General features: G+C 45.2%; 1 protein-coding gene across 1 annotated transcript in view; it reads right to left on the reverse strand.

The window, feature by feature from the left end:
• Positions 1–651: 651 nt before the first annotated feature.
• The window catches only part of LOC122942550 (oocyte zinc finger protein XlCOF7.1-like), a 238,641-nt gene continuing 213,766 nt past the window's right edge, over positions 652–25,526 (reverse strand). Inside the window, exon 4 of the mRNA XM_044300212.1 lies at positions 652–2,335. Coding sequence (XP_044156147.1) covers positions 1,350–2,335 — 986 coding nt within the window. The 3' untranslated portion in view covers positions 652–1,349. The remainder of the gene's footprint in view (positions 2,336–25,526) is intronic.

The following is a 25,526-nucleotide window of genomic DNA, read 5'->3' on the forward strand; positions in this document are numbered from 1 at the left end:
AGCAGATGAGGTTTAACACTGACAAATGTAAGGTTATGCACATGGGAAGGAATAATTCAAGTCACCAGTACATACTAAATGGTAAAACACTGGGTAACACCAACATGGAAAAGGACCTTAGAATTTTAATAAACAGCAAACTAAGCACTAAAAACCAGTGTCAGGCATCTGCTGCCAGGGCCAATAAGATAATGGGTTGCATCAAAAGGGGCATAGATGCCCGTAAAGAGTACATAGTCCTGCCACTTTACAAGCCACTAGTCAGACCACACATGGAGTACTGTGTACAGTTCTGGGCTCCTGTGAACAAGGCAGACATAGCAGAGCTGGATAGGGTTCAGAGGAGGGCAACTAAAGTAATAACTAGAATGGGTGGACTACAGTACCCTGAAAGATTATCAAAATTAGGGTTATTCACTTTAGAAAAAAGACAACTGAGGGGGATCTAATTACTATGTATAAATATATCAGGTGTCAGTACAGGGATTTCTCTCATCATCTATTTAACCCCAAGGACTGTGACTGTGATCAGGGGACTGCCACTGCGCCTGGAGGAAAGAAGGTTTGTACACAAACATAGAAGAGAATTCTTTACGGTAAGAGCAGTGAGACTATGGAACTGTCTGTCTGAGGAGGTGGTGATGGTGAGTTCTCTAAAAGAGTTCAAGAGGGGCCTGGATGTATTTCCTGAGAGTAATAATATTACAGGCTATAGCTACTAGAGAGGGGTCGTTGATCCAGGTAGTTATTCTGATTTCAGTTGGGAACAAATAATTTCCTCCTAAAGTGGGGAAAATTGGCTTCTACCTCACATATTTTTTATTTGTTTTGCCTTCCTCTGGATCAACTTGCAGGATAACAGGCTGAACTGGATGGACAGATGTATTTTTTCTGCCTTATAAACTATGTTACTATGTTACATCCTATCGGTCATTTCACTTGACTGCAAATAACTGGCCATTTAGTGTGAATGACGCCCCTTTTTCCACATGTCTGGACACCAGCTCTTGTGGGAATCCAGCACTATTTTTTGGACTTTCACATATAAGCCCCTGCATTTGCAGTTTTACAGGAATGGAGGGTCCCCATACCGATAACAGGCAGAATGGAATACTGTATTTTTTTTTTTTTCACCAAACATTTGTGTTTAGAGGAGATATACTGTATATACAAAAAAAAAAAACTTTAGTTTCACTTTTAACTGGATCTGTCCTTTGATTACCAATATTCATTCAATACAGGAGACTATGTTTGGGGAGCTCTCACAGCGGTCCTAATCATCGCTCCAAGCCCTCAGCTACCTCTGGTAACTAAAAGCCAGTTAGTTACCAGCATGAATATGACTTCTCTTATATGTGGTTTTTTTCATGATTAACAAGAGATGATTTATGGGTGAAACAAATATCACATGCTGAACATGAAAATGGCTTCTCCCCTTTGTGAATTCTCTGATGTACAACAAGAGCTGATTTACGGTTAAAACATTTCCCACATTCTGAACATGGAAATGGCTTCTCCCCTGTGTGATTTCTCTGATGTATAACAAATTCTGATTTACTCTTAAAACATTTCCCACATTCTGAACATGAAAATGGCTTCTCCCCTGTGTGAATTCTGTGATGTACAACAAGATCTGATTTCTGGTTAAAACATTTCCCACATTCTGAACATGAAAATGGCTTCTCCCCTGTGTGAATTCTCTGATGTATTATAAGTTCTGATTTATTTTGAAAACGTTTCCCACATTCTGAACATGAAAATGGCTTCTCTCCTGTGTGAATTCTTTGATGTATAACAAGATGTGATTTACGGTTAAAACATTTTCCACATTCTGAACATGAAAATGGCTTCTCTCCTGTGTGAATTCTCTGATGTATAACAAGATGTGATTTACGGTTAAAACATTTCCCACATTCTGAACATGAAAATGGCTTCTCTCCTGTGTGAATTCTCTGATGTATAACAAGATCTGATTTATTGTTAAAACACTTTCCACATTCTGAACATGAAAATGGCTTCTCACCTGTGTGAATTCTCTGATGTATAACAATATCTGATTTACTCTTAAAACATTTCCCACATTCCGAACATAAAAATGGCTTCTCTCTAGTGTGAATTCTCTGATGTATAACAAGATGTGATTTACGGTTAAAACATTTTCCACATTCTGAACATGAAAATGGCTTCTCCCCTGTGTGAATTCTCTGATGTATAACAAGATCTGATTTACTCTTAAAACATTTCCCACATTCTGAACATAAAAATGGCTTCTCTCCTGTGTGAATTCTCTGATGTATAACAAGATGTGATTTACGGTTAAAACATTTTCCACATTCTGAACATGAAAATGGCTTCCCTCTTACGTGAGTTGTTTGATGTTTAACACCTTTTCTGTGACTTTTATTCTGTGTTTCAGTCTGTGATGAATCAGAAGATCGGACCTGTTTAAAAGGATCAAATGATGCATTGTTGCTGTGATTGGATGAGGGTATATCTTTGATATTGGCATGCTCTTCAAATGTATCTTGTGTGATACCACAATCATCTCCTTCAAAATCTAAAGATAGCAGATGTTTCTCTGAGTTCCTGGTACAGTCATCTGCCAAGAATAAAACACATTTTTATATTGATGAATAATATACCATTTAATTGCATTGACATTTTCCATATAAAAAAATCCACATAAAGAACAAGACATGGCATCAAATTTAAGTATGAATATACTAAAACTATGGTGGCCAAACAGACCACAATCTAATAGTAGACCAAGGAGAATCACTAGCCCAGGTTGTCCCCCACTTTGATCAACTTCCATGCAACCCCCACCCAATCAGTCATTTATAAATAAAACATTTCCTAGCGCTGAATGCCCCACACCATAGTTATCTACCCTCAGTGTCCCTTTCACAGTGGAATTCCCCCTTAGTGCCCTCTTCACAGTACTGATGCTCCCTAAGGGCCCTTGCTGACGAGCATTGGTCATGCTGCGAGTTCGCAACTCAGCTCCCGGCCTGAACTCCCCGCACTGATGGGGTTGCATAGCATTATATTGATTTATGATGCTATGTAACCGTTAAAGTTCTGGAATGTACTGAATAATACTGGCAGCATTATGACAGTGTTATCCAATACATTCCAGAACTGTAAGGGTTACATAGCATCATAAATCAATATAATGCTATGCAACCCCATCAGTGCTGGGAGTTCAGGGCAGGTGCTCCGCTGAGGGCTCACAGAGTGACCAACGCTTGTTTGCAAGGGCCCTAAATGCCCCCACTCAGTAGAATGTCCCCTTGATGTGTCAACACAGTAGTTATGCCCCCTTAGTGGGCCCCCTGCAGTAGTGCTGTCCTTTAGTATCCCCTTTAAATCAGTGAAGCTCCTGTACTGTGAATAAAATTAATTAATACCGAGCACATCATGCTCCTCCCAGCAGCAGGCATTATGTGATGACGTCATCTCTCCTGCTGAGGAGAGCGCACAGGCCGGGGGATCTCAGGTCTGTGCGCTCTCCCTCTCAGCCCAGCAGGTACAATGACATCACTGTATCATACCTGCTGCTGGGGAGAGTGCAGGCCGCGGAATCAGACCTGGGCTATAATCGATGACAGATACAGCAGCTGGACTCGGAGGGATAACACCTATAAACGTACGACACAGCCGTATGAAATGTAAAATACCAAATCTTTATTGTTACATACACAACATAATGATAAAAGATATATACAGTACAGACCAAAAGTTTGGACACACCTTCTCATTCAAAGAGTTTTCTTTATTTTCATGACTATGAAAATTGTAGATTCACACTGAAGGCATCAAAACTATGAATTAACACATGTGGAATTATATACATAACAAAAAAGTGTGAAACAACTGAAAATATGTCATTCTAGGTTCTTCAAAGTAGCCACCTTTTGCTTTGATTACTGCTTTGCACACTCTTGGCATTCTCTTGATGAGCTTCAAGAGATAGTCACCTGAAATGGTCTTCCAAAAGCAGAGATGCTTAGCACTTGTTGGCCCTTTTGCCTTCACTCTGCAGTCCAGCTCACCCCAAACCATCTCGATTGGGTTCAGGTCCAGTGACTGTGGAGGCCAGGTCATCTGGCGCAGCAGCCTATCACTCTCCTTCATGGTCAAATAGCCCTTACACAGCCTGGAGGTGTGTTTGGGGTCATTGTCCTGATGAAAAATAAATGATGGTCCAACTAAACGCAAAAAGGATGGAATAGCATGCCGCTGCAAGATGCTCTGGTAGCCATGCTGGTTCAGTATGCCTTCAATTTTGAATAAATCCCCAACAGTGTCACCAGCAAAGCACCCCCACACCATCACACCTCCTCCTCCATGCTTCACAGTGGGAACCAGGCATGTAGAGTCCATCCGTTCGCATTTTCTGCGTCGCACAAAGACACGGTGGTTGGAACCAAAGATCTCAAATTTGGACTCATCAGACAAAAACGCAGATTTCCACTGGTCTAATGTCCATTCCTTGTGTTCTTTAGCCCAAACAAGTCTCTTCTGCTTGTTGCCTGTCCTTAGCAGTGGTTTCCTAGCAGATATTCTACCATGAAGGCCTGATTCACACAGTCTCCTCTTAACAGTTGTTCTAGAGATGTGTCTGCTGTTAGAACTCTGTGTGGAATTGACCTGGTCTCTAATCTGAGCTGCTGCTAACCTGCGATTTCTGAGGCTGGTGACTCGGATGAACTTATACTCCGCAGCAGACGTGACTGTTGGTCTTCCTTTCCTGGGGCAGTCCGCATGTGAGCCAGTTTCTTTGTAGCGCTTGATGGTTTTTGTGACTGCGCTTGGGGACACTTTCAAAGTTTTCCCAATTTTTCGGACTTTCTTTACTTAGCTGCTTTTTTCTTGCCATAATACAAATTCTAACAGTCTATTCAGTAGGACTATCAGCTGTGTATCCACCTGACTTCTCCACAACGCAACTGATGGTCCCAACCCCATTTATAAGGCAAGAAATCCCACTTATTAAACCTGACAGGGCACACCTGTGAAGTGAAAACCATTTCAGGTGACTACCTCTTGAAGCTCATCAAGAGAATGCCAAGAGTGTGCAAAGCAGTAATCAAAGAAAAGGTGGCTACTTTGAAAAACCTAGAATATGACATATTTTCAGTTGTTTCACACTTTTTTGTTATGTATATAATTCCACATGTGTTAATTCATAGTTTTGATGCCTTCAGTGTGAATCTACAATTTTCATAGTCATTAAAATAAAGAAAACTCTTTGAATGAGAAGGTGTGTCCAAACTTTTGGTCTGTACTGTATATGGCAAAGTAGACACAGGAATGACAATGAACTACTAGTGGTGTGTAAATGCAGTGAATCCCATCTACCCCTGACAAATACCAAATAGATACCAGTACAATGGATAATAATAAAATGCATAGGGCATAGAATAGGGATAGACATGGGAGATATTCAATGAATACAGAACAATAGTTCCGACCCCGATGCGCGTTTCACTGTCGCTTCCTCAGGGGATATGATATGCAGCGTTAGTCACCTGGGTCAGGATATCTTGGGGTCTTTATTCACAGGCAGGTAGGAAATATCTGGTGTTGAGTGGTGAGACTTTTTTGTATGAGCTCTTAAGGCTACATTCACACGTGAAAAAAAGGCCATAAAAAACGTTTACAGTTTTTCATGGCCATTTTTGAACCATTTTTTGCATCCCTTTCTTAGTCGTCTGGACGTTTTGCATTAATTTTTTACGGCCATTATTTGAGGATGATTTTGATTATTTAATATATATTATTTTTATTTTTATTTAATTACCATTCCCTGCAGTATACATAATGTCCCCCATAGTGGCCCCAGTTAGTAATAATGTCCCCCAGGGTGGCCCCCATCAGTAATATAATAATGTTAATAATGTGCAGGGTTTTGTTTTTATGGGAAAAAAATAAATAATTATCCTGTCATCCACTTGCACGTGTAGAGAAAAGTCGCTCTTCATTTGGTGCTAAAGGACCTACACTCTCAGTGAAATGATGTCACCATGCGCTCCTAAGGAATAATGCTGGGAGAGCATGGTGATGTCATCACGTTGGTAGCACAGGTTCTTCCGCACCAAGAGAGACTGCCTTGTGTGTGCAAGCGGATAAGGCAATTTATTTTTAACCCCTAAATGGCTATTTTCCACTAGTGTACTCATTTTAAACAGCCATTACATGGATGCACTCCTGTCTAAATGGCATTTAGAAATAGTCCCATTGATTTACATGGGGTCCACCTGGCAGTGAAAACGGCCACAAATAGGACATGTCCTATTTTTCACAACCACTATTCACTCACCTTAAAAAAAAAATGGCCAAATGAATAGCGCCATTGACTTCAATTCTAAAAACAGCTGTGTGCAATTTTTCACTGTTGTGTGAATGTAGACTTATCCTGCAGCCTTTCCCAATTACACAAACTACATATCGCGCCAAAGTATAATCCTGTGACCCGAACATCATCCCTGCAGCTAGGACACTGTGCACACCGAGGTCTCTCCTAATCTCAGTCCTGTCACTCTCAAGTAAACAAACTGCATGGCCCACACCATAACATCTTCCTTTTTTCACACATTTATATTAAAGGGGTTGTCTCATTTGAGACAATGGGGGCAATTTGCTAGGATATGCCCCTATTGTCTGGTAGGTGCATGTCCCACCGCTGGGACCTGCACCTATCGCCGAAACGGAACCCCGAAAGTGGTGGAGGGTGCACTGTGCATGTGCAGAACTGGCTCGTCTATTTCCTTCAGGCCCTGTAAACAGTGGCCAATCATGCACAGTGCACTCCCATTCACTTCAATGGGGAGAGTACTTGGTGGTGGCCAGAGCAGAGTCCTCCAGCTACCACTTTGGCCAGCTCTGTTCTCGATATAGGTGTGGGTCCCAGCGGTTGGACCTGCACTATTAGACAATGGGGACATATCCTAATGATATGTCTCCATTATCTCAGATGAGACAACCCCTTTAAGTGCTTGCACCTCATATATACTGTACACACCATCCAAAGATTATTAAAAGTATATCACTAGAGAGGAACCAATTTCTTAAAAATACATTTCAGGTGTAATTCTGAAGAATCAGACACATTTTTAATTTATTCCAAAAGAGAGTAAAACACAAATGTACAGAATACATTACAGAAGTGGTAGCTGCAAATACAGTGAAGGAGTTTAAGCATGCATGGGATAGGCATAAGGCCATCCTTCATATAAGATATGGCCAAGGGCTATTCATAGTATTCAGTATATAGGGCTGACTAGATGGGCCAAATGGTTCTTATCTGCCGACACATTCTATGTCTCTATGATGCCGCAAATCGCATCGCAGAGCTCACAGCCTCGGAGAAAAAAACCTCCCAGGCTGTATGCTCTGCCCTGCGATTGGCCAGCGCTACAGCCTAGGAGAAGGAGACGCCCAGCAGAACAAGGGCAGACTCCGCCTTTTATAACCAAGTCCCCTAAGTCTCCGCCTACTATAACCAAGTCCCCGAACATACCGGAGGGCATAGCTGGAGAACGGAGCTGCGCCCAGGGATAATAGTAAGTGCAGTGAGATCCCTGGGCGCCGCTGTATATGTCATGATACTTAGTTCACAATGTTTGGACCGATGAAAGGTCCTCATTAAGATTCAACATGAGTCTTATTGTATCTTAGTTGTTAACTGTCATGTAGACTTATTATTTAAACTCTTAACTACCACCTTTCCCCCAACCCCCCACTGCCCAACCCTCCATTCCGGCATCATAGAAACATAGAATGTGTCGGCAGATAAGAACCATTTGGCCCATCTAGTCTGCCCAATATACTGAATACTATGAATAGCCCTTGGCTTTATCTTATATGAAGGATGGCCTTATGCCTATACCATGCTTGCTTAAACTCCTTCACTGTATTTGCAGCTACCACTTCTGCAGGAAGGCTATTCCATGCATCCACTACTCTCTCAGTAAAGTAATACTTCCCGATATAACTTTTAAACCTTTGCCCCTCTAATTTAAAACGATGTCCTCTTGTAGCAGTTTTTCTTCTTTTAAATATTCTCTCCTCTTTTTTCCCTTTATGTATTTAAAAGTTTCTATCATATCCACTCTGTCTTGTCTTTCTTCCAAGCTATACATGTTAAGGTCCTTTAATATTTCCTGGTAAGTTTTATCCTGCAATCCATATACCAGTTTAGTAGCTCTTCTCTGAACTCTCTCCAAAGTATCACCATCCTTCTGGAGATATGGTCTCCAGTACTGCGCACAATACTCCAAATTAGGTCTCACTAGTGCTCTGTAGAGCGGCATGAGCACCTACCTCTTTCTACTGATAATGCCTCTCACCATACACCCAAGCATTCTGCTAGCATTTCCTGCTGGTCTATGACATTGTCTGCCTACCTTTAAGTCTTCTAAAATAATGACCCCTAAATCCCTTTCCTCAGATACTGAGGTTAGGACTGTATTACTGATTTTATAGTCTGCTCTTGGGTTTTTATGCCCCAGGTGCATTATCTTGCACTTATCAACATTCCAATTTAGTTGCTAGATTTTTGACCATTCCTCTAGTTTTCCTAAATCCTTTTCCATTTGGTGTATCCCTCCAGGAACATCAACCCTGTTACAAATCTTTGTGTCATCAGCAAAAAGACACACCTTACCATCGAGGCCTTCTGCAATTTCACTGATAAAGATATTAAACAATATGGGTCCCAGAACAGATCCCTGAGGTACCCCACTGGTAACAAGACCATGGTCTGAATATACTCTATTGACTACAACCCCTCTGTTGTCTGTCCCACTGCCTAATCCATTCAACAATATGAGAGTCCAAGCTCAAAGACTCTAATTTATTTATGAGCCTTCTATGTGGGACAGTATCAAAAGCCTTACTAAAGTCTAGATAAGCTATGTCTACTGCACCTCCGCTATCTATTATTTTAGTCACCCAATCAAAAAAATCAATAAGATTAGTTTGACATGATCTCCCTGAAGTAAACCCATGCGGTCTTTCATCTTTTAATCCATGGGATTTTAGATGTTCCACAATCCTCTCCTTGAGTATGGTTTCCATTAATTTCCCCACTATTGATGTCCGGCTTACTGGCCTATAGTTGCCCGATTCCTCCCTACTACCTTTCTTGTGAATTGGCACAACATTTGCTAATTTCCAATCTTCTGGGACAACTCCTGTTACCAGTGATTGGTTAAATAAATCTGTTAATGGTTTTGCTAGTTCACCACTGAGCTCTTTTAATAGCTTTGGGTGAACCTCTTCCTCTGTAAAGACACATGCATCAACAGATTCATTAGTCTTCCTTCCTAACTGAGGTCCTTTTCCTTCATTTTCATTTGTAAAAACTGAACAGAAGTATTCATTGAGGCTGTCAGCTAGTTCTTTATCTTCTTCCATATTCCTTCCTACTTTTGTTTTTAACTTGGTAATTCCTTGTTTTAGTTTCCTTTTTTCATTTATGCATCTGAAGAATGCCTTATTGCCTTTTTCCCTGACTGAGCTAATTTCTCTTCTGCCTGTGCTTTAGAAGCTCTTATAACTTGTTTGGCCTCTCTCTGCCTAATCTTATAAAAATTACCTGTCATCCTCGTTATTTTATTTTTATAATTACTAAATGCTATCTTTTTGTTTTTAATTATTTTGGCCTCTTCTGCTGAGTACCACAGTGGTCTCTTCCTTTTTTTGCTTTTACTGACAAGTAGGGATGAGCGAACCCGAACTTTGGGGTGTCCGTGACACGGACCCGAACATTTTCGCAAAAGTCTGGGTTCGGGTTCGGTGTTCGTCGCTTTCTTGGCGCTTTTTGAAAGGCTGCATAGCAGCCAATCAACAAGCGTCATACTACTTGCCCCAAGAGGCCGTCACAGCCATGCCTACTATTGGAATGGCTGTGATTGGCCAGTGCAGCATGTGACCCAGCCTCTATTTAAGCTGGAGTCACGTAGCGCCGCACGTCACTCTGCTCTGATCAGTGTAGGGAGAGGTTGCAGCTGCGACGTTAGGGCAAGATTAGGCAGTGATTAACTCCTCCAAAAGACTTAATTCAGTGATCAATCTACAGCTGTGGATCATTGAACTGCTGCTATTCAATTGCTCACTGTTTTTAGGCTGCCCAGAGCGTTTTTCAGTCACTTTTTTCTGGGGTGATCGGCGGCCATTTTGTGTCTTGTGGTGCGCCAGCACAAGCTGCCACCAAGTACATTTAACCATCAATAGTGTGGTTATTTTTTGGCTATATCCTACATCAGGGGCAAGCTGTCACCAAGTGCATTTAACCATCAATAGTGTGGTTATTTTTTGGCTATATCCTACATCAGGGGCAAGCTGTCACCAAGTGCATTTAACCATCAATAGTGTTGTTATTTTTTGGCTATATCCTACATCAGGGGCTTGGCTGTGCTTGCTATTTTATTGAGGGGTGAAATACAATTGCCAAAATAGCAGTACCCTAAATCTGGTGTTTCAGCTGTGGCCAGCCAATTGTAATACTGTCTGCTGTCTGGCAAAGGATATATTTTTGTTCAGGGTTGATATACAATTCCCAACTTAGCAATTTCCTAAATTAGTGGTTTCTGCTGTATCAGGGCTACTTTAAATCTATTCATTAAAAGGGTATATAAGATTCAAGGTGCAGATAGGGTCATTCTCAATAACTTCACACACGCTACTGTGCAATTCCAAGTCTAATTCTGTGTGTAAACGTATACCTTTCACCCAGCGCCAAAATAATAGGCCTCAAATTTATATTCATCTAAATCTGTGGTTATTGCTGTGGCTGGTCAAGTTATTTAGTGTCCGTCAAAGCACAGTTTTTGTTCTGGGTTGAAATACAATTCCCAATTTAGCAATTCTCTAAATTAGTGGTTTCTGCTGTATCAGGCCTACTTTAAATCTAGCCCTAAAAGGGTATATTAGATTCAAGGTGCATATAGGGTCATTCTCAATAACTTCACACACACGCTACTGTGCAATTCCAAGTCTAATTCTGTCTGTAAACGTATACCTGTCACCAAGCGCCTAAATAGGCCTCAAATTTATATTCATCTAAATCTGTCGTTACTGCTGTGCCTTTATTAGTGTAATACGGTACCTAAATAGATAGCCAGATAGTGTTAGGTGTCTGTAAAAAAAAGGCCTGAATTTGAATTCAATACATTGGGCCAAATAATATTTTTCTTATTGTGGTGAACGGTAACAATGAGGAAAACATCTAGTAAGGGACGCGGACATGGTCGTGGTGGTGTTAGTGGACCCTCTGGTGCTGGGAGAGGACGTGGCCATTCTGCCACAGCCACACGTCCTAGTGTACCAACTACCTCAGGTCCCAGTAGCCGCCATAATTTACAGCGATATTTGGTGGGGCACAATGCCGTCAATTGGGTGGCCGACAGTGGATCCAGCACGTTCACATTATCTCCCACCAAGTCTTCTGCAGAAAGTGCACAGATGGTGCCTGAAAACCAAGCCCATCAGTCTGTCACATCACCCCCATGCATACCAGGGAAACTGTCTGAGCCTCAAGTTATGCAGCAGTCTCTTATGCTGTTTGAAGACTCCGCTGGCAGGGTTTCCCAAGGGCATCCACCTAGCCCTTCCCCAGCGGTGGAAGACATAGAATGCACTGACGCACAACCACTTATGTTTCCTGATGATGAGGACATGGGAATACCACCTCAGCACGTCTCTGATGATGACGAAACACAGGTGCCAACTGCTGCATCTTTCTGCAGTGTGCAGACTGAACAGGAGGTCAGGGATCAAGACTAGGTGGAAGACGATGCAGGGGACGATGAGGTCCTAGACCCCACATGGAATGAAGGTCGTGCCACTGACTTTCACAGTTCGGAGGAAGAGGCAGTGGTGAGACCGAGCCAACAGCGTAGCAAAAGAGGGAGCAGTGGGCAAAAGCAGAACACCCGCCGCTAAGAGACTCCGCCTGCTACTGACCGCCGCCATCTGGGACCGAGCACCCCAAAGGCAGCTTCAAGGAGTTCCCTGGCATGGCACTTCTTCAAACAATGTGCTGACGACAAGACCAGAGTGGTTTGCACGCTGTGCCATCAGAGCCTGAAGCGAGGCATTAACGTTCTGAACCTTAGCACAACCTGCATGACCAGGCACCTGCATGCAAAGCATGAACTGCAGTGGAGTAAACACCTTAAAAACAAGGAAGTCACACAGGCTCCCCCTGCTACCTCTCCTCTGCTGCTGCCGCGTCGGCCTCTTCTGCTGCTGCCGCCGCCGCCTCGGACTCTTCCTCCGCCTATGGAGGAACGTTGGCACCTGCTGCCCAGCAAACAGGGGAGATGTACCACCAACACCACCACCTCCGTCACCAAGCATCTCAACCATGTCACACGGCAGCGTTCAGCTCTCCATCTCACAAACATTTGAGAGAAAGCGTAAATTCCCACCTAGCCACCCTCGATCCCTGGCCCTGAATGCCAGCATTTCTAAACTACTGGCCTATGAAATGCTGTCATTTAGGCTGGTGGACACAGACAGCTTCAAAACAGCTCATGTCGCTTGCTGTCCCACAGTATGTTGTTCCCAGCCGGCACTACTTCTCCAAGAGAGCCGTGCCTTCCCTACACAACCAAGTATCCGATAAAATCAAGTGTGCACTGCGCAACGCCATCTGTGGCAAGGTCCACCTAACCACAGATACGTGGACCAGTAAGCACGGCCAGGGACACTATATCTCCCTAACTGCACACTGGGTAAATGTAGTGGCGGTGTCACAACCAGACAGCTGAGAAGCTCTAACAGAGGCCTTTCAGAACCTCCCCCTTGAGTTTCTTTGTTGTGGTATTCAGTTCCTCATCTCGTTAGCCTCTCTCAGCTGTCATGTGTTGGACTAATTGCTTCCCTTTAAATTCCTCCCCAGAATGCTTTTCTGGGCGGCTTATACTTCTTCCTGGAGTGTGTGTGCATGCTGATCTTGTTCTCCTGTCTGCTACAAAGTTAAGGTTTGAACATTTATCTGTTATTTTCTGTTAGCTGGATCCCAGGTGACCCTGACTCCCTCCGTATCTTGTGTAGGGAGCCGGTGGTCGTGTCCCCTCACTATTGTAGGGTGCTCAGGGGTTATACAGTCAAGGTACGTGGATATGCAAACTTCCACCATTCGGATCTTTGCATAGGCTGAGCAGCCAGGGAAAGTGTCAGGTCTTCTGCAGGGGTCTCCCTTTGGTTCCTTAGCTCTTGGATCCAGCGAGTCATTTATGCATGTTGCTTTGCCTTGTTTCCTGTACACCGTCTGTGACATTATAAGCCGCCAGAACCGTCTCAAGCATGGATCCGGTTTCACTTTTGGCTGAACGCTTCCAGGGTCTTTCATTGGAGGTAGCTGATCTCCGTAAGACTTTTTCTCAGCTTCAAGTGACCGGTTCAGCTTGCGTTCATGGAGTTTGTTCTGAGCCTAAGATCTCTCTCCCGGATACATTTTCCGGGGGTAGTGAGAATTTTGTGCGTTTTAGAGAGGCTTGCAAACTCCATTTTTGCCTTCTTCCCCATTCCTCTGGTGATGAGGAAGGGAGGGTGGGGATCATTATATCGCTGCTCAGGGATAATGCTCAGTCCTGGGCCTTTTCGCTGCCGGAGGGGGCACGGCTTCTCCGTTCAGTGGATGAATTCTTTTCAGCCCTGGGTCAGATATATGATGATCCGGATCGTATTGCTCTGGCGGAGTCTAGACTACGTCTATTATGCCAGGGTAAACAATCCGCAGAAATATACTGCTCAGAATTTCGGAGATGGGCAGCTGATACTGGTTGGAATGATGCTGCACTCCGAAGTCAATTTTGCCATGGTCTTTCAGAGGGATTGAAAGATGCATTTGCCTTTCATGAAAGGCCTTTTTCTTTGGACTCTGCTATGTCTCAGGCCGTTCGTATTGACAGGCGTCTTAGAGAGAGAGGAGAGATCTCTCCTTCCTGTCATACTCGGTCCCAGGACTGTGCATTGGTCCCAGTCGCTGTCAGCCCCTTCTGAGCAGGAGCCCATGCAGCTGGGGTTGATTGCTTCTGACAATAGAAGATTCAGCCCGCATGGGAGGGTTTGTTTTTGTTGTGGAGGTATTAATCATTTGGCAAATATTTGTCCCTCTAGGAGATTCAGGCAGGTCTCTGGGAATAATAAAGAAACAAAGAGGAAAAAATCTTTTAAAAATGTTCCGTCTGTTACTATTGGCAGGGTTGAGGCGGAAATTGAAGGTTTTCCGTTTGCTTGTAGTTCCCGTTTTGTCCTGCCTGCTAGGGTGGCGCTAGAGAGCAAGAGCATTTTTTGAGAGATTTTTGTGGATAGTGGAGCAGCGGTCAATCTCATTGATAGTCAATTCGCAATAGCTCATGGTTTCCAGGTGTGCACTTTGGGAAAGGATATTCCGGTTTTTGCGATTGATTCCGCTCCACTTTCTCATAAATCATTAAAGGGCATAGTTCACAATATCCGTTTAATTGTGAGTGATGCTCATGTTGAGGATGTGTCATGTTTCGTCCTTAGCGGTTTGCCTGCCCCTCTAGTGTTGGGGCTACCCTGGCTCACTAAACATAACCCCACCATTGATTGGCAAGCGAGGCAAATAAATGGTTGGAGTGACTTTTGCAGAGAGAATTGCCTCATGACATCTGTTTCTGAGGTTGCTACTAAGACTGTACCATCTTTTCTCTCTGAATTTTCGGATGTCTTCTCTGAGAGTGGAGTTCAGGATTTGCCCCCGCACAGGGAGTACGATTGCCCTATTAATCTCATCCCAGACGCCAAGCTGCCTAAATCTCGTTTATACAATCTTTCCCAACCTGAGAGGATCGCTATGCGTGCTTATATCTCTGAGAGTCTGAGAAAAGGACACATACGACCCTCGAAGTCACCTGTTGCCGCTGGTTTTTTCTTTGTTAAGAAAAAAGATGGTTCTTTAAGACTTGTCTGGATTTCAGGGAGCTGAACAGTATCACAATTCGTGACCCTTATCCGCTTCCTCTGATCCCAGACCTGTTTAACCAGGTTGTTGGGGCTAAAGTCTTTTCCAAATTAGATCTAAGAGGGGCATACAACCTGGTCAGGGTCAGAGAAGGGGACGAATGGAAGACGGCCTTCAATACACCTGAGGGCCATTTTGAAAATTTGGTTATGCCTTTTGGTTTGATGAATGCCCCAGCCATTTTTCAGCATTTCATGAACAGCATTTTTTATCATTTGATGGGAAAATTTGTATTGGTGTATTTGGATGACATTTTGATTTTTTTCTCCCGATTTCAAAACTCATAAGGAACATTTACGTCAAATCTTGCTCATCCTGCGGGAGAATTAATTATATGCGAAACTGGAAAAATGTGTGTTTGCGGTTCCAGAAATTCAATTTCTGGGGTTTCTTCTCTCCGCTTCTGGTTTTCGCATGGACCCCGAGAAGGTCCGCGCTGTGCTTGAGTGGGAGCTTCCTGAGAATCAGAAGGCGCTGATGCGTTTTTTGGGCTTTGCCAATTATTACAGGAAGTTCATTTTGAATTATTCTTCTATTGTTAAACCACTCACTGATATGACCAGAAAGGGGGTAGATTTTTCTTCTTGGTCAGTAGAGGCGCGTAAGGCTTTTTCTGATATCAAGGAGAGCTTTGCTTCTGCTCCCATCTTGGTGCAACCTGATGTTTCTTTACCCTTCATAGTTCAGGTTGATGCTTCTGAGGTGGGTGTGGGGGCGGTCTTGTCTCAGGGTTCCTCTCCTGCCAATTGGCGACAGTGTGCCTTTTTCTCAAGAAAACTCTCCTCCGCAGAGAGAAATTACGATGTGGGAGATAGGGAATTGTTGGCCATCAAGTTGGCTTTTGAGGAATGGCGCCATTGGCTAGAGGGAGCCAGACACCCTATTACCGTATTTACTGACCATAAAAATCTGGCCTACTTGGAGTCAGCCAAGCGTCTGAACCCGAGACAGGCCAGATGGTCTTTGTTCTTTTCTAGGTTTAATTTTGTTGTCACGTTCCGCCCTGGAGTTAAGAATGTGAAGGCGGATGCCCTGTCACGTTGTTTTCCGGGAGGTGGGAATTTTGAAGACCCGGGTCCCATTTTGGCTGAAGGTGTGGTGGTCTCTGCTCTTTTTCCTGAATTGGAGGCAGAGGTGCAGGCAGCCCAGTCAGAGGCTCCTGATCTTTGTCCTCCTGGGAGGTTGTTTGTGCCTCTCGCTTTAAGACACAAGATTTTTAAAGAACACCACGATACGGTCCTTGCTGGGCACCCGGGGGTAAGAGCCACACTGGATCTCATCGCTCGGAGATTCTGGTGGCCTGCGCTTCGTAAGTCAGTTGAGGGTTTTGTGGCAGCCTGCGAGACTTGCGCTTGTGCCAAAGTCCCTCATTCACGGCCATCAGGTCCTCTCCTTCCCTTACCCATTCCTTCCCATCCTTGGACACATCTGTCCATGGACTTCATAACGGACCTGCCTTGTTCCTCGGGGAAGACTGTGATTCTGGTGGTGGTGGACCGTTTTAGCAAAATGGTGCATTTCATCCCTTTTCCTGGTTTGCCCAATGCTAAGACGCTGGCGCAGGCATTTATTGATCACATTGTCAAATTGCACGGTATTCCTTCAGACATAGTCTCTGATAGGGGCACGCAGTTTGTTTCCAGATTCTGGAAGGCTTTCTGTTCTCGCTTGGGGGTTCGGTTGTCATTCTCTTCTGCTTTCCACCCGCAGTCGAATGGCCAGACAGAGCGCGTCAATCAGAATCTGGAGACATATCTGCGCTGTTTTGTGGCGGAGAATCAAGAGGATTGGTGTTCTTTTTTGTCCCTTGCTGAGTTTGCTTTAAATAACCGTCGTCAGGAGTCCTCTGATAAGTCACCATTTTTTGGTGCATATGGGTTTCATCCGCAGTTTGGGACTTTCTCGGGAGAGGGGTCTTCTGGTTTACCTGATGAGGACAGATTCTCCTCGTCTTTGTCATCTATTTGGCAAAAGATTCAAGATAATCTAAAGAGCATGAGTGAGAGATATAAGCGTGTGGCAGATAAGAGACGTGTGCTTGGTCCGGACCTGAATGTTGGTGATCTGGTGTGGTTGTCTACCAAGAATATCAAATTGAAGGTTCCCTCCTGGAAGTTGGGTCCTAGGTTTATTGGGCCTTACAAAATCCTGTCTGTCATCAATCCTGTTGCATACCGTCTTGATCTTCCTCAGACTTGGAAGATCCATAATGTTTTTCATAAGTCCTTATTGAAACCTTATGTTCAACCCATTGTACCCTCGCCTTTGCCTCCTCCTCCGATTATGGTTGATGGGAATCTTGAATTTCACGTCTCTAGGATTGTGGATTCTCGTCTTGTCCGCGGTTCTCTTCAGTACCTTGTTCATTGGGAGGGGTATGGTCCTGAGGAGAGGATGTGGGTCCCAGTGACGGACATTAAGGCCTCTCGTCTCATCAGGGCTTCCATAGGTCCCATCCTGAGAAGGTGGGTTCTGAGTGTCCGGAGTCCACTCGTAGAGGGAGGGGTACTGTCACAACCAGACAGCTGAGAAGCTCTAACAGAGGCCTTTCAGAACCTCCCCCTTCAGTTTCTTTGTTGTGGTATTCAGTTCCTCATCTCGTTAGCCTCTCTCAGCTGTCATGTGTTGGACTAATTGCTTCCCTTTAAATTCCTCCCCAGAATGCTTTTCTGGGCAGCTTATACTTCTTCCTGGAGTGTGTGTGCATGCGGATCTTGTTCTCCTCTCTGCTGCAAAGTTAAGGTTTGAACATTTATCTGTTATTTTCTGTTTGCTGGATCCCAGGTGACCCTGACTCCCTCCGTATCTTGTGTAGGGAGCCAGTGGTCGTGTCCCCTCACTATTGTAGGGTGCTCAGGGGTTATACAGTCAAGGTACGTGGATATGCAAACTTCCACCATTCGGATCTTTGCATAGGCTGAGCAGCCAGGGAAAGTTCCAGGTCTTCTGCAGGGGTCTCCCTTTTGTTCCTTAGCTCTTGGATCCAGCGAGTCATTTATGCATGTTGCTTTGCCTTGTTTCCTGTACACCGTCCGTGACAGGCGGCTGGGCCCCAGGCGGAGAGCTGTTTGGCGCACGTCCTTCCGCCGCCAAGGATCGCAGGGCAACATTCTTTGCCTCCTGTTGCCTCCTCATCCTACTCGGCTTCCTCCTCCTCTTCTTCCACCTGCTCATCCAGTCAGCCACACACCTTCACCACCAACTTCAGCACAGCCCGGGGTAAACGTCAGCAGGCCATTCTGAAACTCATATGTTTGGGGGACAGGCCCCACACCGCACAGGAGTTGTGGCGGGGTATAGAACAACAGACCGACGAGTGGTTGCTGCCGGTGAGCCTCAAGCCCGGCCTGGTAGTGTGCGATAATGGGCGAAATCTCGTTGCAGCTTTGGGACGCATGTGCTGAATTTGGTGGTGCAGAAGTTCATTCACAACTACCCCGACATGTCAGAGCTGCTGCATAAAGTGCAGGCCGTCTGTTCACACTTCCGGTGTTCACATCCTGCCGCTGCTCGCCTGTCTGCACTACAGCGTAACTTCGGCCTTCCCGCTCACCGCCTCATATGCGACGTGCCCACCAGGTGGAACTCCACCTTGCACATGGTGGACAGAATGTGCGAGCAGCAGCAGGCCATAGTGGAGTTTCAGCTGCAGCACGCACGGGTCAGTCGCACTGCAGAACAGCACCACTTCACCACCAATGACTGGGCCTCCATGCGAGACCTGTGTGCCCTGTTGCGCTGTTTCGAGTACTCCACCAACATGGCCAGTGGCGATGACGCTGTTATCAGCGTTACAATACCACTTCTATGTCTCCTTGAGAAAACACTTAGGGCGATGATGGAAGAAGAGGTGGCCCAGGAGGAGGAGGAAGAGGGGTAATTTTTAGCACTTTCAGGCCAGTCTCTTCGAAGTGACTCAGAGCGAGGTTTTTTGCAACAGCAGAGGCCAGGTACAATGGTGGCCAGCCAGGATCCACTACTGGAGGACGAGGATGAGGAGGAGGTGGAGGAGGATGAGGATGAAGCATGGTCACAGCGGGGTGGCACCCAACGCAGCTCGGGCCCATCACTGGTGTGTGGCTGGGGGGGAAACGCAGGACGATGACGATACGCCTCCCACAGAGGACAGCTTGTCCTTACCTCTGGGCAGCCTGGCACACATGAGCGACTACATGCTGCAGTGCCTGCGCAACGACAGCAGAGTTGCCCACATTTTAACATGTGCGGACTACTGGGTTGCCACCCTGCTGGATCCACAGTACAAAGACAATGTGTCCACCTTACTTCCTGCACTGGAGCGTGATAGGAAGATGCGCAAGTACAAATGCACGTTGGTAGACGCGCTACTGAGAGCATTTCCAAATGTCACAGGGGAACGAGTGGAAGCCCAAGGCCAAGGCAGAGGAGGAGCAAGAGGTCGCCAAGGCAGCTGTGTCACGGCCAGCTCCTCTGAGGGCAGGGTTAGCATGGCAGAGATGTGGAAAAGTTTTGTCAACACGCCACAGCTAACTGCACCACCACCTGATACGCAACGTGTGAGCAGGAGGCAACATTTCACTAACATGGTGGAACAGTACGTGTGCACACCCCTCCACGTACTGACTGATGCTTCGGCCCCATTCAACTTCTGGGTCTCTAAATTGTCCACGTGGCCAGAGCTAGCCTTTTATGCCTTGGAGGTGCTGGCCTGCCCGGCGGCCAGCGTTTTGTCTGAACGTGTATTCAGCACGGCAGGGGGGCGTCATTACAGACAAACGCAGCCGCCTGTCTACAGCCAATGTGGACAAGCTGACGTTCATAAAAATTAACCAGGCATGGATCCCACAGGACCTGTCCATCCCTTGTGCAGATTAGACATTAACTACCTCCCCTTAACCATATATTATTGTACTCCAGGGAACTTCCTTGTTCAATCCTATTTTTATTTTCATTTTACCATTATATTGCGGGGCAACCCAAAGTTGAATGAACCTCTCCTCTGCCTGGGTGCCGGGGCCTAAATATATGACAATGGACTGTTCCAATGTTGGGTGACGTGAAGCCTGATTCTCTGCTATGACATGAAGACTGATTCTCTGCTGACATGAAGCCAGATTCTCTGTTACGGGACCTCTCTCCTCTGCCTGGGTGCCTGGGCCTAAATATCTGACAATGGACTGTTCCAGTGTTGGGTGACGTGAAGCATGATTCTCTGCTATGACATGAAGACTGATTCTCTGCTGACATGAAGCCAGATTCTCTGTTACGGGACCTCTCTCCTCTGCCTGGGTGCCTGGGCCTAAATATCTGACAATGGACTGTTCCAGTGTTGGGTGACGTGAAGCATGATTCTCTGCTATGACATGAAGACTGATTCTCTGCTGACATGAAGCCAGATTCTCTGTTATGGGACCTCTCTCCTCTGCCTGGATGCCGGGGCCTAAATATATGACAATGGACTGTTACAGTGGTGGGTAACGTGAAGCCTGATTCTCTGCTATGACATGAAGACTGATTCTCTGCTGACATTAAGCCAGATTCTCTGTTATGGGACCTCTCTCCTCTGCCTGGGCCTAAATATCCGACAATGAACTGTTCCAGTGTTGGTTGACGTAAAGCATGATTCTCTGCTATGACATGAAGACTGATTCTCTGCTGACATGAAGCCAGATTCTCTTTTATGGGACCTCTCTCCTCTGCCTGGGTGCCAGGGCCTAAATATATGACAATGGACTGTTACAGTGGTGGGTGACGTGAAGCCTGATTCTCTGCTAAGGGACCTCTCTCCAATTGATATTGGTTAATTTTTATTTATTTTATTTTTATTTTTATTCATTTCCCTATCCACATTTGTTTGCAGGGGATTTACCTACATATTGCTGCCTTTTGCAGCCCTCTAGCCCTTTCCTGGGCTGTTTTACAGCCTTTTTAGTGCCGAAAAGTTCGGGTCCCCATTGACTTCAATGGGTTTCGGGTTCGGGTTCAGATCCCGAACACGAACATTTCCGGGAAGTTCGGCCGAACTTCTCGAACCCGAACATCCAGGTGTTCGCTCAACTCTACTGACAAGCCTAATGCAATTTTCTGTTGCCTTCAATAGTGCCACTTTTAAATAATCCCATTTCCCCTGGACTCCATTGAAATTGTTTCAATCTGATAGGGACCCATATATCACTAATCTAATTTTAGAAAAGTCAGTTTTTCTAAAATCTAAAACTTTAGTTTTTGTGTGGTGTGAGTCAGTCACTGTACTCATAGTAAACCACACTGGTGATCACTAGATCCCAAGCTTTCCCCTATAGTAATATCAGATACCAAATTCCCATTTGTAAATACTAAATGTAAAATGGCCTCCTTCCGGGTTGGCTCCTCAACTACTTGCTCTAGAGATAATCCCAGTAGGGAATTTAGAATATCTGTACTCCTGGCAGAACTAGCTATTTTGGTTTTCCAGTTTATAGCAGGAAGATTAAAGTCTCCCATAATGATAACTTCCCCCTTCAATGTCATTTTAGCTATTTCCTCAACTAGTAGATCATCTAAATTATTTTACTTGGCTAGGTGGTCTACACATCACACCTACACGAGTTAACTTATGCTTATCAAGCTGCAAGGTAACCCAAACTGACTCTAAATTGGTCTCGCTAACTTGTATTAAATTAGATTTTATGCTATCTTTCACAAAAAGGTACCTCCTCCCCCTTCTTGCCTTCTCTGTCTGTCCTATATAGAGAGAACCCTGGTATCTTTATATCCCCGTCATTACTCCCATTGAACCACGTCTCAGTAACAGCCACAAAATATATATTCTCAGATGCCATTATAGCCTCAAGTTCATTGATCTTATTCCCTAAACGGCGAGCATTTGTAGACAAGACTCTGAGCTTGTCATTTCTTAACCTATGTGCTACTGGCATCTTCTGGCATTGTTCTGGGGGGGAAGTCGGACTGCTGGATTGTCACTCTTTTGCCCCCCTTTCCTAGTTCAAATGCTCCTTAGCAAATACTTTGACCTGTTCACTGAGGACATTCGTTCCCTTGAGAGAAAGATACAAACCTTCTTTCTTGTACAGTTCTTTTCCATTCCAACGAGAGCTAACATGAGACCTGTGTGCCCTGTTGCGCTGTTTCGAGTACTCCACCAACATGGCCAGTGGCGATGACGCTGTTATCAGCGTTACAATACCACTTCTATGTCTCCTTGAGAAAACACTTAGGGCGATGATGGAAGAAGAGGTGGCCCAGGAGGAGGAGGAAGAGGGGTAATTTTTAGCACTTTCAGGCCAGTCTCTTCGAAGTGACTCAGAGCGAGGTTTTTTGCAACAGCAGAGGCCAGGTACAATGGTGGCCAGCCAGGATCCACTACTGGAGGACGAGGATGAGGAGGAGGTGGAGGAGGATGAGGATGAAGCATGGTCACAGCGGGGTGGCACCCAACGCAGCTCGGGCCCATCACTGGTGTGTGGCTGGGGGGGAAACGCAGGACGATGACGATACGCCTCCCACAGAGGACAGCTTGTCCTTACCTCTGGGCAGCCTGGCACACATGAGCGACTACATGCTGCAGTGCCTGCGCAACGACAGCAGAGTTGCCCACATTTTAACATGTGCGGACTACTGGGTTGCCACCCTGCTGGATCCACGGTACAAAGACAATGTGTCCACCTTACTTCCTGCACTGGAGCGTGATAGGAAGATGCGCAAGTACAAATGCACGTTGGTAGACGCGCTACTGAGAGCATTTCCAAATGTCACAGGGGAACGAGTGGAAGCCCAAGGCCAAGGCAGAGGAGGAGCAAGAGGTCGCCAAGGCAGCTGTGTCACGGCCAGCTCCTCTGAGGGCAGGGTTAGCATGGCAGAGATGTGGAAAAGTTTTGTCAACACGCCACAGCTAACTGCACCACCACCTGATACGCAACGTGTGAGCAGGAGGCAACATTTCACTAACATGGTGGAACAGTACGTGTGCACACCCCTCCACGTACTGACTGATGCTTCGGCCCCATTCAACTTCTGGGTCTCTAAATTGTCCACGTGGCCAGAGCTAGCCTTTTATGCCTTGGAGGTGCTGGCCTGCCCGGCGGCCAGCGTTTTGTCTGAACGTGTATTCAGCACGGCAGGGGGGCGTCATTACAGACAAACGCAGCCGCCTGTCTACAGCCAATGTGGACAAGCTGACGTTCATAAAAATTAACCAGGCATGGATCCCACAGGACCTGTCCATCCCTTGTGCAGATTAGACATTAACTACCTCCCCTTAACCATATATTATTGTACTCCAGGGAACTTCCTTGTTCAATCCTATTTTTATTTTCATTTTACCATTATATTGCGGGGCAACCCAAAGTTGAATGAACCTCTCCTCTGCCTGGGTGCCGGGGCCTAAATATATGACAATGGACTGTTCCAATGTTGGGTGACGTGAAGCCTGATTCTCTGCTATGACATGAAGACTGATTCTCTGCTGACATGAAGCCAGATTCTCTGTTACGGGACCTCTCTCCTCTGCCTGGGTGCCTGGGCCTAAATATCTGACAATGGACTGTTCCAGTGTTGGGTGACGTGAAGCATGATTCTCTGCTATGACATGAAGACTGATTCTCTGCTGACATGAAGCCAGATTCTCTGTTACGGGACCTCTCTCCTCTGCCTGGGTGCCTGGGCCTAAATATCTGACAATGGACTGTTCCAGTGTTGGGTGACGTGAAGCATGATTCTCTGCTATGACATGAAGACTGATTCTCTGCTGACATGAAGCCAGATTCTCTGTTATGGGACCTCTCTCCTCTGCCTGGATGCCGGGGCCTAAATATATGACAATGGACTGTTACAGTGGTGGGTAACGTGAAGCCTGATTCTCTGCTATGACATGAAGACTGATTCTCTGCTGACATTAAGCCAGATTCTCTGTTATGGGACCTCTCTCCTCTGCCTGGGCCTAAATATCCGACAATGAACTGTTCCAGTGTTGGTTGACGTAAAGCATGATTCTCTGCTATGACATGAAGACTGATTCTCTGCTGACATGAAGCCAGATTCTCTTTTATGGGACCTCTCTCCTCTGCCTGGGTGCCAGGGCCTAAATATATGACAATGGACTGTTACAGTGGTGGGTGACGTGAAGCCTGATTCTCTGCTATGGGACCTCTCTCCAATTGATATTGGTTAATTTTTATTTATTTTATTTTTATTTTTATTCATTTCCCTATCCACATTTGTTTGCAGGGGATTTACCTACATATTGCTGCCTTTTGCAGCCCTCTAGCCCTTTCCTGGGCTGTTTTACAGCCTTTTTAGTGCCGAAAAGTTCGGGTCCCCATTGACTTCAATGGGTTTCGGGTTCGGGTTCAGATCCCGAACACGAACATTTCCGGGAAGTTCGGCCGAACTTCTCGAACCCGAACATCCAGGTGTTCGCTCAACTCTACTGACAAGCCTAATGCAATTTTCTGTTGCCTTCAATAGTGCCACTTTTAAATAATCCCATTTCCCCTGGACTCCATTGAAATTGTTTCAATCTGATAGGGACCCATATATCACTAATCTAATTTTAGAAAAGTCAGTTTTTCTAAAATCTAAAACTTTAGTTTTTGTGTGGTGTGAGTCAGTCACTGTACTCATAGTAAACCACACTGGTGATCACTAGATCCCAAGCTTTCCCCTATAGTAATATCAGATACCAAATTCCCATTTGTAAATACTAAATGTAAAATGGCCTCCTTCCGGGTTGGCTCCTCAACTACTTGCTCTAGAGATAATCCCAGTAGGGAATTTAGAATATCTGTACTCCTGGCAGAACTAGCTATTTTGGTTTTCCAGTTTATAGCAGGAAGATTAAAGTCTCCCATAATGATAACTTCCCCCTTCAATGTCATTTTAGCTATTTCCTCAACTAGTAGATCATCTAAATTATTTTACTTGGCTAGGTGGTCTACACATCACACCTACACGAGTTAACTTATGCTTATCAAGCTGCAAGGTAACCCAAACTGACTCTAAATTGGTCTCGCTAACTTGTATTAAATTAGATTTTATGCTATCTTTCACAAAAAGGTACCTCCTCCCCCTTCTTGCCTTCTCTGTCTGTCCTATATAGAGAGAACCCTGGTATCTTTATATCCCCGTCATTACTCCCATTGAACCACGTCTCAGTAACAGCCACAAAATCTATATTCTCAGATGCCATTATAGCCTCAAGTTCATTGATCTTATTCCCTAAACGGCGAGCATTTGTAGACAAGACTCTGAGCTTGTCATTTCTTAACCTATGTGCTACTGGCATCTTCTGGCATTGTTCTGGGGGGGAAGTCGGACTGCTGGATTGTCACTCTTTTGCCCCCCTTTCCTAGTTCAAATGCTCCTTAGCAAATACTTTGCCCTGTTCACTGAGGACATTCGTTCCCTTGAGAGAAAGATACAAACCTTCTTTCTTGTACAGTTCTTTTCCATTCCAACGAGAGCTAACATGAGACACAAAGCCAAACCCTTGGTTCAGACACCATTCACCAAGCCATACATTGAATTCCTTAATGCGCAAAAC

Source organism: Bufo gargarizans, chromosome 6 (genome assembly GCF_014858855.1).
Source record: "Bufo gargarizans isolate SCDJY-AF-19 chromosome 6, ASM1485885v1, whole genome shotgun sequence".
In the NCBI taxonomy this organism is placed as follows: Eukaryota; Metazoa; Chordata; class Amphibia; order Anura; family Bufonidae; genus Bufo; species Bufo gargarizans.